The 14,359-nt window shown below is 38.7% G+C and overlaps 1 protein-coding gene across 1 annotated transcript in view; it reads left to right on the top strand.

Annotated features, from left to right (window-relative positions):
• SLC16A10 (solute carrier family 16 member 10) overlaps nt 1–12,675 on the top strand; it is a 69,508-nt gene extending 56,833 nt beyond the window's left edge. Inside the window, exons 4-6 of the mRNA XM_032101491.1 lie at nt 4,478–4,621; nt 6,024–6,252; nt 7,446–12,675. Of these exons, the coding sequence (XP_031957382.1) occupies nt 4,478–4,621; nt 6,024–6,252; nt 7,446–7,681 (609 nt within the window). The 3' untranslated portion in view covers nt 7,682–12,675. The remainder of the gene's footprint in view (nt 1–4,477; nt 4,622–6,023; nt 6,253–7,445) is intronic.
• The last annotated feature ends 1,684 nt before the right edge of the window (nt 12,676–14,359 follow it).

Raw genomic sequence — 14,359 nt, forward strand, 5'->3', positions numbered from 1 at the left:
TGACAAGAGATAAAAAGAGCTATTACCACTGTTGGGGCAAGTGTGTCAGCAGGAATTTTTTGAAGATGTGTATATGCATATTTGTCATGTGAAGGCAGCTACAGTCACATTTCATAGAAATTAACTTGGGATATTGGCACTCCCTTAAAAATGGATCCCTGTTAAGTATTAGTAATGCTATTTCTATTTCTGTCTCTTAACATGAAGATCATCTTTTCTGTAGAAGTTCAGGAGTTGCTGGCTTGTTTTGCTGGTTTTTTGCTCATCAGTAAAAGTTTCTTTGGTAGAGTCTGGACCAGAAATGTATTTGCATTAAATGCTCTTCCTGGTACCCGGTATCATAAAGCTTGCTGGCAAACCAAGTTTCTTTTTCTGTTTCTCGCCATCCTTACCCCCCCATTTTTGTGGTTGAGTCCATATGTTGGAGAATAAACTGTGACTTATCCAGAGTTACCTTATGCTCCACTTTTTAGCACTTTCTGAAACTTCCAATCATCCAGCACTGTTCACTGCAAAGAAACAGATCACCGGTCCTGGCTACAGTGTTGATCCAGATGATGGATGGCCAGGGTGCCACCTGGACTTGGTGGGGCCACTTCTCTCTGCCCTGGAGATAACTAAGTTGCATAGAAAGTGAGAAACTTATGCACGGTCTGTTCTTGCAGACCTTCCTGGAAACTGGTTGGGGGTTTCAGGGCTCTTTGGTCTTGATTCCCCCCCTACAATCCATGCTGGCTTCTTATCCTCATTCCTGTCCTTGCACCATTCTGTTGTGCTTATCTCCAGGAGCCAGAACAAGGACATTTGTCCTGGAAGAGTGCTGCCCTGCCTCTGTATGGTCCCCTTCTCCAGCCACATCCTGTTCTTTTTCACAGTATGTTATTACCAGCAATCCTTGGTTGGCTCCACAGCTATCTGGCTATCAGTGTTTGAGACATGCACATGAGCCCCTTATCTTCTAGGCTTCCAAACCCCCTCAGCTCTTTCAAGAAACTTAATTTGGAGCAGTTAGAAAAATATCTCCAGTATACGAATGGTACCAGCAGTACTCTGTAAGCATTTCCTTTTAGCCTTACACTTGTTTTCAGTGAAAGTGTCAGACATCAGGACTTGCATCAGTAATTGAAGAAAATTGTGGGTTTAATGTGCTTTGAGTTTCCTAGGTTACATATTGCTGTTGGCCATCTCTGTTGGTCAGAGAGACTATTGGATTTAGCCTACTAAAGCTTTGCTTGGTTGGGAATCCCTGAAGTGGAATATTCATGCGAAGAAAGTGGTTGACAGAATTATTTCTTACTAGTTCATAACCACTTCTTTCAGATTCAGGTTGTGTTTGGAAAAAAAAGGAGCTACAGCTTTGCTTAGATTGATGTCTTTGATTCACGGCGTGAATGTAGCTGAAATGTGTGTGCAGTGAAGGGAAGGTCTTAGGAAAAGCTGGGTCTTGGTTGGTTGCGGAGAGGTCAACCAAGACTGCATTCCAGCCACTACCAAGTGGCTGATATTTCTTCTAGTCTCACTCTAACAGTAATGAGAATTTGGACAACAAGATCTGTGTGTGTTACCCTGATAGTAGAGAGCACAGGTATAAAGCAGAATGCTGGTGCCAAGGATGCATTCAGTTCTAGTCTCCATTGCCTATATCTGGATTTGGAAAACTGGGTTGTACAAAGATAAATTACATTTTTAAATAATGAAGCCGCCATGCTACTCTGGACTGTAATTTTGCATGAACCAACCAGGTCTTTTCTACATTCAGAAACATCAGACCTGCAACTCGGCATGCACACAGCCCTGAATGAAGAGGCAGCTACATTACTGAGAACAGGCACAGCAGACAGTGAAATGCTTTGGCCTTTGCGTGCCTGGGTCCCCATTTGGCTGCTGTAGACAATGTCTGAAGAGCTGTATAATTACAACCTGTATAGTTCTGCAAGGATGAGAGCATTAATGCCCGAGAGGGTTCACAAGCAATTGCTCGTTGTGGGATTTTTGAGTAGTTCTAACAGATAAAAGGCTGTGGAAAACTGAATCTTGCTTGAGCTACTTCATAAATATATTTAACGTAGAGTTATAATTGCAGTACTGAATTAGTCCTGAATCCCTGTATTTTCAGACAGTTAATACTGCTGTTGCTTACAGCTTACTTGGTGACTGTGTCACTGAAGATTGACTATGCTGTTAAGGATCTGAGGATCAGCTTTGAGAGATCAGGCCAGGTTTGCTCAGGGGCTTTGTGCGCTTGGTCCTGAAAAAACCTCCAAGGAAAGAGTGAACCAAGCTCCCTGGACAGCCTGTGCCGCTGCCTTCCTGAGGAGAATGTTTCTCCTTATGTCTAGTTGGAAGCTTTCTTTAAGGTTATAGGTGTGCTTAAGAACAGTGAAGGCTACAAAAATAAATACTAATTTAGATATTTGAAGTTTGGGATGAGTAGTGGTTATTTTCTTGCTTAAGGAGTTAATTGATTCAGTATTTTCCCTCCTTGATCTAAGAGTGGCAGTGTTTCACCCCCTGTGCTACTTTGAGAAATCCAGTTACTCAGTTGCAGGTGCAGGGTTAATAGTTATCTAGATGTAGAGCTTTATCTTGCCCCTTGAAAAGCCTCCAGGGAGCGGATGGATCAGGCCTGCTAATTAAACAGTCTAGAGGCTGCAGAAACCTGGAAGTGGAACAGGTGACAAAAATTGTAAAGAACACCTTGGCTTATCTCACCAGCAGGGCCAGCAGGTGTTGACAGGCACGTAAAGGTAGGGGTGGGAAAACTGTCAGCTTTTTCTTTTCTCACCTTTGGCAGAAAGGGAATAAGTAGAATAGCTTATCTTTTATGTTTAAATGTCATTTCAAATGAAAAAATGGCATCAGATTCTGTTCCCAAATGTGTCTTACAAAGCAAAGAAAAAAACAGAGCAAGCACCTGTCTTCAATTTAAGTTAGAAGTTTTTCTTTAAAACTAGAATAAACCACCTCTTTTTTTTTTTCTTACAAAATCAGTTATATTGGACAAATTAATATTAGATTCAATAGGCATTCTGTGACATTAAAAAAAAACCCAATAGATTTTATACTTAAGAAAATTGTTCTTACTCAGCAAGTCCTGTTTTCTTGCTGGAAAAACGGGTTTAGCTTGTATATTAACATTCTGGCCAGGAAAGAATCTAGACTATTTTGCTCTGTAAGTATTTACTAAAAATGGAACTTTTTCATTTTATAGATAGGAAATTAAGGGTTCTCTGGTTTTCAGTGATATCAGCCTGTCAGGTTACCTTGTCTCTCAAGTGTTCTTACTACATCTTTACTTAAAATCAGTTTCTTCTGTTTGCTCTTTCACACCTCTGAGCTTTTACTTGTTTTTACTTGTTTTACTTTTCTTGTTCAGAACTACTTACGAGCACAGAGATTGCAGGACTGTGCAAATGATCTTCTAGTGCCCACTTTGTCATATTTGGTATTGCCAAGCATGTTCCAAAAAGCAATAGTGTAAAAAATCTCTTGTGGATAATTTTCTGGTCTTTGAGGTTGATTAAAAAACCAACCCCCCCCCCAAAAAAAAAAAAAAAAAAAACCAACAACAACAACGCACCAAAAACACAACAACAAAACCAAAAAAACCCACAAACAAAAACCACTGTGGAAGTAGAGAGAATATAGAAAAAATCCAAATCCATCAAGCCAGTCTGGTGATATATATATATATTTTTTTTAACGTGACTTGAAAAGTTGAAACTACTGACACTGGTAGTTCATCCTGTTGTGGTTGATGGCCTGCTGCCAGGAGCATTGATCAGTTGCTTTAGATCTTCAGGCCGAAGTGGCTGGTAAATCATTCTTCTGTGTTCATTGCTGCTGTAGCTGCACCCTCTCGTGGGAGTGAGTGCTTGCTGTTGTGTTTGGAACTGCAGCTGGTTTCTGCCTCTCTTCCTCCTTGCCCCTGGACATTATGGATGTTGGGATGAGACATTCTGGAGGGCCTCTTCTGCTTGCACTGTCTGGTCTCCAGCTCTCTGCTGCTTGCTCCTGCCCTGAGCTATGTTGCAAGTGTGGTAGCCTGTGTGTCTGTCTTAATGCACAGAGCAGCATTGCAGTGATTCCCATTAATCACTCAGTCCTGCACACCTGAGAGAGCCCCAGTCAGGGAAGCAACAGCCCCTGGGGCTTCTGTGTTACTTTGAATCTATGACTAGTAAATTGAGAGTGGTTGGAGAGAACACTTTGGTTGTTTTTGCTTTTTTTTTTTGTATTAGAGCCTTCTTGTTTTCCTGAATTAAGTTCATTAATTGTGGTTAAAGCAACAACACATTTCAGATTGTTTTTATTGTACTGCACTAAATACTGCATTTTAAAATCTGTAAAAGCAGAGTAAGTCAGATGCCCATTTGTAGCTGAGTTTGTAAGTATGACAGATTACTTCTATTTGACTCAAGTTTTCCAAGGTCTATCTTTTAACTCTAAAGCAAATTTATTTTCTCTTTTAAAACAGATGAATCATGTAAAAGACAGATTTGGTGACAGCGTGCCAGAAGAAGTGCTTCTGCTATGTCTGGGCATTACTTCAGGTGTTGGCAGATTGGTCTTTGGCAGAGTTGCAGATTATATTCCTGGTGCAAAAAAAATTTATTTACAGGTATGTCTTTATTGTTTCTATATTCCTTCAGAACTGTGTATTCTGAAGGATTTGGTTTTGGGTACCGTTAATAAGTAAGCAGAATTAACCGATTGGAGATTCAAATTTGGGAAGTTTCAAAACTCTAGGAAACTCAGTGTATGGTTTTTGATACTAGGAGCCTTTGGTGCAAAGTTCATGAATCTGTGATTTTTGTTTTTAGTGCTAAGAGAATGTCTGTTTCCTGCTGGCTGTTTTCAGCTGGAAATGAAAGAAATTACTGATCATTAGCATGTGAGTGAGAACCTTTGGGAATTCTCTAGATTCTGCTTTCTCTGCTTTATTGCCTGATTTCATAATGGTTGTAGAAAGGGGACAAAATTAACCCATGTTTCTCTATTAAGGATTTTGGATATCTTGATCTTTGACAGGCACTAATTTGGTGTCAAATGTGTTCTGCGCGCAGTACACCAGGGGTATGGCCATGGGAATTTAAGAGGCGCTTAGTTGAGGAGATTTTGCAGAAGGAGTCCTGGCTTCTGGAAATGCTGAAGCTTGGAGATGAAGGGGGATATACATTTCTTTCTCTCCATGCTTATAAATGATATTTTTTGGGAAACTAGCAGTGTTAGTGTGGGATTTTGGAAAAGCTTAGAGCTCACTTTCATGTTGGCAACCACGAGGTGGTCTCCATGTGGTCTCTTAAAATGAATAGCAAGGGAGACATCTTGTGGGGATTGTCTGCACTGCATTATGGAAATAAAAAATTCTTAGGAAAGAACTACCTTTCTGCTGGAGTATTTGTTACCATGAAGAAATTTAGATTGCCTGGTGTTTTATTGTGGTTAGGTGGGACATTGATTTCCAATGCTGAAACATGGATGGTGCACAGGCAAAACTCTTTTGTTTTCTTTTTAATTTTGCTGAAAGACAGTTTTATTCCTTTATCTAAACCAAATAAATAATCTCAGGTTATATTAGAAAATCTCTGTAAGTATGCAATGACTACACCAATGTATCAGGATATTTTTTTAATAGAAAAATTGTAATGTTTTCTCTTCTGTTGAATACAAGCACCTTGAAAAAACCGCTCATAATACTGATATTTTTACTTAAATCAGTGACCTTACACAAATGAGAGAGAATGACCTTACACAATCACTGTAGGATGATGGATTACAAGTGCATTTTCAAAGCTTCCAAAATGGGTAGTGGGATTTCTTTGCCTGTCATGAGTTATATGTGTTTGTTTTATCTTGTTATGTAACTTCTGATGGTAGTAATCCATGGAGACTGATTATTTTGAAGTAAATACAGGCAGACAGTTTAATTCACTGCTAATGTAAGGAAGTTCATCTGGTCCCTTACAATTTGCAAATTTGGTGCAATGTGTTTTTGTATTTTTTTCCTTGTTCATATTTAGGTGGCCTCATTCTTTTTTATTGGGCTGATGTCTATGATGATTCCTCTGTGCAATGTCTTTGGAGCTCTTGTTGCTGTCTGTCTCTTCATGGGTCTGTTTGATGGGTGCTTCATTTGCATTATGGCACCGATTGCCTTCGAGCTCGTTGGGGCCCAGGATGTCTCCCAGGCCATTGGATTTCTGCTTGGACTCATGTCAGTGCCTATGACAGTTGGTCCACCCATTGCAGGTGAGTGTAGACAGGGTTTGTAGGTGTAAATGTTACCATGTTTGCACGGCCGTGTTTCCCATTCCTGTATCATGTGCAGAGCACTGATGTTGAAGTTTTCTCGGTGTGTGCTTGAGAAGATACAGTGAATTTAACTGCTGCTCATGGGTTATTAATTTACTTCGCTCTTCAAAGTTTGCTCAGTCTTTTTCATTGTTATGCAGATATGAAACATTCCTCAAAATAAAAATAGATAGGTTTCCAGTTGGATTTAGGACCTGACATTTTTCATGCTGTGTAAGTGATGGCCTATTGGTTGCTTGTGTTACAGAGGGGCTCCAAATTAAAATCTAAAATTTAACTGGATTCCAAAATTTGCTCATGTTAAAACCATTGTGAGGATAAAGACTCTGGTCTATTTAATTGCTCCTCATGCGTAGGAACGCTGGCTTTATTCATTCTTTGGTGGGAGACTGACAAAGTACAGGTTTTGAAGATGAAAACTTGGAAGTTCTTGGGAGGTAGAAATAGCTAAAGCTGTATTCCTCACCACTGATGATTTTCAGTGGTAATTTACCCTGAAGTCTGGTGAGTGCTACTGAAAGGTACTTCATAAGATGTAATTGAACTATGCAGCATTATAAAGGACAAAATTTTAAAACTGGAACAGCACAGAGTAGGTGCTTCCTGATCTGGATATACTGTTACAGCTATTAATACTTAAATAGAATTTGACTAATGGGAGGAATTTGGCAAGAGCAATTAGAGTGAATTATTGGAAAACACATTTTTTAATAAGAGGCTATTAGGGATGCAATAAATGGAGCATATCTAGAATTAGAGGAATGGGCATATTGATCAAAGGTTACCAAAAGAGGGAGAGTTTCTGTAAGTCATGGCAAGATACAAGTGCTGGAGAAGCTCAGATGAGCAACTTTCAAATAGGAAAGATGGTGCATGTTTTTAGTGGATGGTAATTAAGCAATTTTTAGTTGGTTGAGAGGTGACATACTGAGCTCTTCATTACTGCTCCAGATCAACTCTGGAATACCTTTCTACCTACATGTACACCTCTGTTTGGCCATCAGGTTGTCAGGCTCTAGTGGTTTATAATCTGTGCCAGCTCTTGGGTTTCTGCATCTGAAGCCACGACCTGGTTTTTGTAGGTTCCTGAGGCCCCTTTATTTATGAGTGGTAACTTCGTGCCTTTCCAGGTTTGCTGCGGGATAAGCTTGGCACCTATGATGTAGCATTTTACCTGGCTGGAGTCCCTCCCCTCGTTGGAGGAGCTATTTTGTGTTTCATCCCCTGGGTCCATGAACGGCAGAAGTTGAAAGAGAGAGCAAAACCTGTTGATGGAGAAACTACTGAGAAAATGCTGGAAAATGAAAGCACTTTGGTGTCAGACACGACAGAAAAGCCAGTCAAAGAACTGGATTCTGGCCTTTGATGCCTCTTTTTTTTTTCCCTGTACCATCTGACCTCCTCCTACTGAAGATAGATTTCTACTTTTTGGCTGAAGATATATGATACTGAAGAAGTCTTGAACTATTGCTCAAATTGCAAAACTGCTACAAGAATCTTTTATACCATTGAACTTTTTGGACAAGTCTTTAAATTTGATTTCAAGCCACATTTTCAAGATATTTGAAGTTTTGTAGCTTTAGTGTGTACGAGTGTAGTGATTCTGTGTGTGAAGAGAATATTTTTCTAATCCATCAGAACTGATTTCTGGAAATGTGAAAGCTGTTTTTCCTCACTGACCCGGGATTCTTCAATGGTACCTATGATCCATCCACTGCAGGCACACCCCTGGGTGTTCATATTGGATAATGTAGTAGCTCTTATGACTGATTTGTTTTTTGAAGTTTCTCATGCTGTTTACAGTCTTTTATAATTCTCTATCATGAACACAAATATGCATCTTTTTGCCAAAATGATTTTTTCTTTAGAAAGCTAAATTATTAAACAACTGTTGAAACACTCACTTGTTTGCATTCACCTTTCACAGTAACCCAGACAAAGAACATTAAGAATGGCATTTCTGATGGGCTCAGGTTTTGAATATGGGCAAACCAAGCTCCAAGTGCAAACACATTCAGAAGTAAAGCTGCTGAATAATAGTTTTTTTAAATTATTATTATTATTATTTGGTGAAGGCAATACCTTTAAGGTATATGTGTATAAATCTTTTTTCAGCCAAAACTCAGAGTAGTAGATAGTTTTGAAACGGTACTGATTAATTCTTTGGAGCAGTATTGTGAATTAGACTAAATTTCAAATTATTCTGTTGTACTTGTTAGGATTTCTTTTTTTTTGTTCTTAAAACCAAGACAGCTTTAAAGGATACATTCTAAGTGCAATACCAAGTTGTTTTTAAAGTGGAAATATACATGAGCTATTAAAACAACATTCAGCAATTAAAGATTTTTGCACTAAGTGAACATGCAGGTTTATTACAGGTCTTTATAGCTGTGCTCATTTGCCTGTAGGTTATATGGCTCCATATTTTATTCAAATATAAATAAATGTCTTTGCATGTCCTATTTCTTGCTTAACATCTTAAATGTCCCCATTGCTTATGTATTCTTAGGTATTATGCACTGTTTGTCAAACAAGTAACTTCTTTTTCTGAAAAATGTTTAAAAGCATAATACTTTGAGATGAAAACACTGCTTTTCAGTTTATCATAAAACACTTCTAATCACATTGCTTATCCATGGAAATGGTTCAGCAATCACTGGAATACTTAGTCGTTCTTTATTTCAGGTCCATTTAATACCATTTAATATCCATTCAATAATTTTTGTTGCCTCATTTAAAAGCGTCATAGTAAAGAGTAAACTAAATGTGATCTGGACAAAATGCATATTTAAGTGCTTTTTTAATAAGTAACTGTTCTTGTTCTTTACATAAACCATGGAGGCATACTGTTTTGCTTTTTTTAAATTATAACCTTTATTGTTTTTTCTATTTCCATTCTTCTTTTTCCAGTGTTGTAGTAGATTGCTCAGAAAACCCATCCAAAACAGCAATACTATTGCATTTAATGTTTACATCTAGCAACTGACAGAAGTTCTTTAAATATAATCAAGCAAAGCATCCTAATTATTGTAGACCAAAGCTCAGACTTATTTATATAGCAGAATTTCAATCCCTACTTTGCATGAATGAGGTCTAAAAGAATTGAATCTTAAAATGTTAGAAAGACACATGTGGAGGGACTTGGAGGTGGGGGGGGTGGGGGGAATGTGAATAAAGCCAGTCTGTAAAACCGAGGTCCCTTCAGGTTCATTGGAACTTGTGCTTTGGCACATTGTAAGTACTTCTAAAATAGGCATTAAAATATGCATAGTAGTGTTAATTAAAATTACTGCCTTCATTACAAAAGTGATGCTGACAGCCAATGCTGCTCTTGTCTGGAGTGTTTCTGTAGAACGTGATATTCAGTATTATTTTCCATTTGGGCAATGCAGAAGGTGTTGGCTAAGTGTGGTAAAAGACTCCTGTTTCTTGTTGTTCTGTAATGGAAAATTAGTGTTAATCACAGATCTTGCATTTCATGTGTTTTTAGTCCTGAGTTTTATACCAAAAACAAAGCTGCTGCTTTTTTTAATCACTGGTGCAATTTGAAATGATTGTGACCAGGTATCTTGGTGTGTATTATGGCATCTTCCCAACGTGCTACTCTGTATCTCTGTAAATTATCTGGGAGAGTATAGAAAATAATTGTTGTTAAGTTTTACAAATGACACGGAAATGGTATATCAATAGTGTGGATTAATTATTGCCATGCTGTTTAAAAAAAATAAAAATCCAAACTCTCATATTTGAGTAACTAAAATGGCATAAAATCTATAAAATCCCGAAAACAACAAACAAAAAAACCACAAAAACCATGGCTTCATGAGGAGGGTACAATGACTAATTGTTTAGGAGTGATTCCTATGGTAAAACCGGCTACTGAGTGGGATGTTGGATGAGAGGGAAGCAGAGTTAGGGGTAAGGAAGCTCTGCTGGTGTGATGGTGTCGGAATAACAAACCCATTTCTGATGCCAGTGCTTGTTTTGCAACAATGCTAAAATTGGAAAGGCTTTTCAGAGGAGATAAAGCAAATTACTGCATAAGAACTCTGTTAGCATCCTTTCTGTTGGCTTGTATCTGTGGGGGAAATGTCCAGTAGCAAATGCTCTTTTCTGGACAAAAGCATAAGGTGTTTGTGTCCTAAGGCTAGGTAAGATGAAAAACAAGCTCAAATTGTTTGTGCTGAGGCTGACCAACCACTGAGAATCTTATTGAGAGATACTAGATTCTGTATGCCTTGAGGGTTTTAAAAATGAGGTTAGATGACACTCTTTAAAAAACCGCAAATAAATCCCCAAACTAACTAAAACATGAGAAACCCTACACAAATAGCAACTATTTAGTAAATTTATTTTTAAAAATATTGAATATTGCAAAAGTGGAGAAAATGCCTGACTATTCAATTTTATTTTAATGGAATAAATGTAAATAAGATTTTGTAACGATTTATTTTTAGGTGTGAAAACCTGTTCATGGGAAACCTGCTGAAATCCTATTTTGCTGACTCAAATCATGCCAGATTTAATCTTGTTGGGGGTAGATTCTAACATTAAAACAGTAGCTTAATTCAAGAAGACCCTTAAATCATTCTGATATATCTCTCTCTTGAGAACAGTTCATAGAGTACCTTCCATAGACATTATTCTCCTATCCTATAAACATAGTAATTATCTTTTCATTGAATGTTCTCAGAGTAAATCTTTGGAAGAAGATGAGTAGAAAGAGGTTTACTTAAAATGGCAGCGTGACATTTCCAGTCCTACCTGATGCTGTCATTTAATACACCAGATCTTGAAACCAATACTAATTTTGACCAAGGTTTGATTGGTTTAATACCTTTTCAGTAGGTATGAGATCCTTTTGATCTTAAGAAAACTGTTCAGCAAAGAGTCTGAAATAATGGAAACCCTTTGGGTTCTTATTTACATCTCAGCTATGCAACAGTATCCAATGTATAACTAAAAAAGTACTGTTGGATTTGTCCTGGCTGTTTTTGAAGACCTGTACAAGTCTCAAACCCAGACTTCAAGTTATAACGTAGTTAGAATTTCTTGCATCCAGGTCTTTTTCTGTTCAGCATTAGCATTTAAATTATTTTTCTAATTTTATTTCCAGTGACCATTTATTGTCCCTGAAAATTGCTCCCACAAGTCAAAGATGCTACAGCTGTTCTGTGGCCTTTCTTCAGGGTGTATTTGGCATCAGATGAGGCAGACAAACTGACACTGTTCTCCTTTGGCACTTCATGCATAATGTCTGGGCGTATACATTCCCTCCTCCCTGCAGAGACACTGGATTGTCAAACTGATGCCCACCACATTGGATATGGGTGGTACTTTCCAGCCTTCCCTGGATGAAACCCTTGAGCAGCCACAGCCCGGCAGAGCAGGCAGGTTTTGGAGCCGTGGGAGGTGTGAGGTTGGGTCACCCTTGCTGGAGGCAGCTCTCGCAGGTACCGGATGGACGCTTTGATCAAAGGCTCGTGGTGTAAAAAAAGGGACGCTGCCATTGAAAAGCAGAAGTGCCCTGCTGAGTGCCTTGCCTCAGGTAGTACATGCCAAAGGGACAGGAGGTGCTTCCTTGCAGCTCCAAAGGGAGTATGTCACGTTGGGAATCAGTGCTACAATCCTTCAGGTCATCCATATGGGTTGGCTTAAGCAGCTGGGTTCTCCCTGTGCTGGCATGGGGAGCAGTTCCCTACCTCACTGCTTGCAGAGGGGCTCAGCTGGGCCCTCTGAGCAGGGAGCAGAGGTAATGCCTGATCTGGGGTCTGGATTCCCCTTTGGAGAGCTGGAAGCGTTACAGAAGTCAGAAAGGACCCTCCGCTATTAAGAATGTGTGTGAATGTATCTATAAATACAGTGTGTTTTGGCCAGGGTGTGCACAAATGTTCTGCATTTCCCCAGGGGAGGTGTAGTACTGGAATGTGAGAGATGGCTGAGGAGAAATGAACCCTTTCTTTGTGTGTCTCCCTGTTGACAAGCCCAGCACCATTAGAGTTCCAGCCAGCCAGTGAGTTTCTAGTCATGTAAACTTTGGCATATGTGCAGTATGCCTTCTAGTCTGTATATGTGGTGTCAACAGTTGTAATGTTTTGGAAGTGCGTATGCTAAGATTAGAGTGATTTTATACCAAAGTGTTTGCTAATATTGACGACATCTTTAAGCATCTTTATAGACATCATATTTTGTATGTTGTTTTTGATATTAAAGGATACATGTTTTGCTAGCCTTAACTCCAGTTTTTCAAGTTCTGCTTTGTTAGAAGGTAAAAAATGAATGTTTAATGTTTTTCATGGTGCTAAAGTAACTGTGGTTAGTCTCAAATTATTCAGAATAAAGATGGTAGTTCTTAAGTGCTCCATTTGTTACTGCATGCATCATTTTTAGTCTTAGTCTTGTGTAAAATTTATCATTTTGAAAAATAATTCTATCTTGTATTCTGATTATTTTTTAATCTAGTGTGCAGACTTTTGTATAAAAGTCTTTACAGCTTTTATTGCCACTGAGGTCTGACTGAAATGTCCCCTTTACATTTGCTCCTAAATTAATATATGGTGCAACCCATTCCATTCTGATTGCACTGACAATCCTTTTTAAGACTAATGATTTATAAACCTAAACTACTGAGTTGCTTGTTTCTGAAAAATGTATCTTCTCTATTTTCCATTCTGGAGCTTAATATCAAACTTGCAGAAACACCTCCATTCACAAAAGGCAGAAGGCAAATTGAGGGAGGGAGGGAAACTGTGGTAAAATAAGCTTGAGTGGTGTTTCAAAAGAATTCTGATTTTGCTTCATGAACTGCTGGTGTAATTCAGTGGGACCTTTAATCATTTACTGGGCTGCTGCCAATTTCCCTTTGACTTACCTTGGCGGTATGAAACATGAAGTGTTTCCTCATTGACAGCTTCAGTAAGTCCCAGGAATTCATTCACCTTTCCTTTGTACTAGGGCCAAATATTTAAGTTCTTTAATAAATATATCTGATGATATGGGTGAAATATTTCCTTTTCACCTGGGGTTATTCTCTAGGCTGCTTATAGTTCAAATTAAAATTTGAAAAAGATGCCCAAAACCTTTATAAGTGCCTGGGTGCTGTTGCCATTTGTACACTCTCAATGTACAAAGCTTCTTTGTAGGTGTGTAAGACAACAATGAGGAGAAGCCTGGGGAAGACATTTGAAATACTGCTGCACCTTTTTCAGGAAGCTGTTTTTATAACATGGCAAAATACTAACATCTAGAAATGTGGTTTGACTTGTGTATGACTACTATTATTTTATAGTTGACATTATTTTATCTGGAATTGTCTCTACCACTGGACCTATGACCAGAAGCTCAGCAGTGTTCTGCAGATATGTCACGGTTCAGACTCTGCACTCTTGCAAAGGTACGAATGTGGGATCGATCAGGTTTAAATGTTATCTGGCAGTGTTATTTGTAGCAAGCAGCTACTTTTTTTTTTTTTTTTTTTTTTTTTTAATGCCTGAATGCGCCCAGGCTCTCCTGAACAGGAAGGTACTTGCAACATGCTTTCCAGTGCCAGGAGAAACGGCAATGGGTTGCTCCCTGTCCATGCTCTGTTATATCCCAGTATCTATTTGTTATGAACAACTCACAAAACAAAGCAGTGCAGTTTGGAATTATTTTTTGAGTTGTTTGTGATGCTTAAACTTACCAGGTATGGTGAAACTCAGAGCCTTTCTTACAGGGAGCAGCACCTCAGTGCCAGACAGGGAGCATGAATGGAGACTTTCTGCATAGCCTGTGAGCTGCTCCACGTGAGTGGTGGGAATTTATGTAGTTTTAATACTTAGTACTTTTAGTACCGGGCATGTTTTCATACCTGTCCTTAGGAGAGCAGCAGCTTTCTCTCTCTTGAAAAGCTTTATTAGTGTGACATAACAGTCTTTGTAGAACACAAAGATCTTTTATGATCGGTTGTCTGAAAGGTCGAGTGCAGTTTGAATGATAACACAGATTAAAAATAAAGTAATAAATGCTGGTTTATAAAGGCACTTCTCCAGGCACTGTGGCACAG

Source organism: Corvus moneduloides, chromosome 3 (assembly GCF_009650955.1).
Source record: "Corvus moneduloides isolate bCorMon1 chromosome 3, bCorMon1.pri, whole genome shotgun sequence".
In the NCBI taxonomy this organism is placed as follows: Eukaryota; Metazoa; Chordata; class Aves; order Passeriformes; family Corvidae; genus Corvus; species Corvus moneduloides.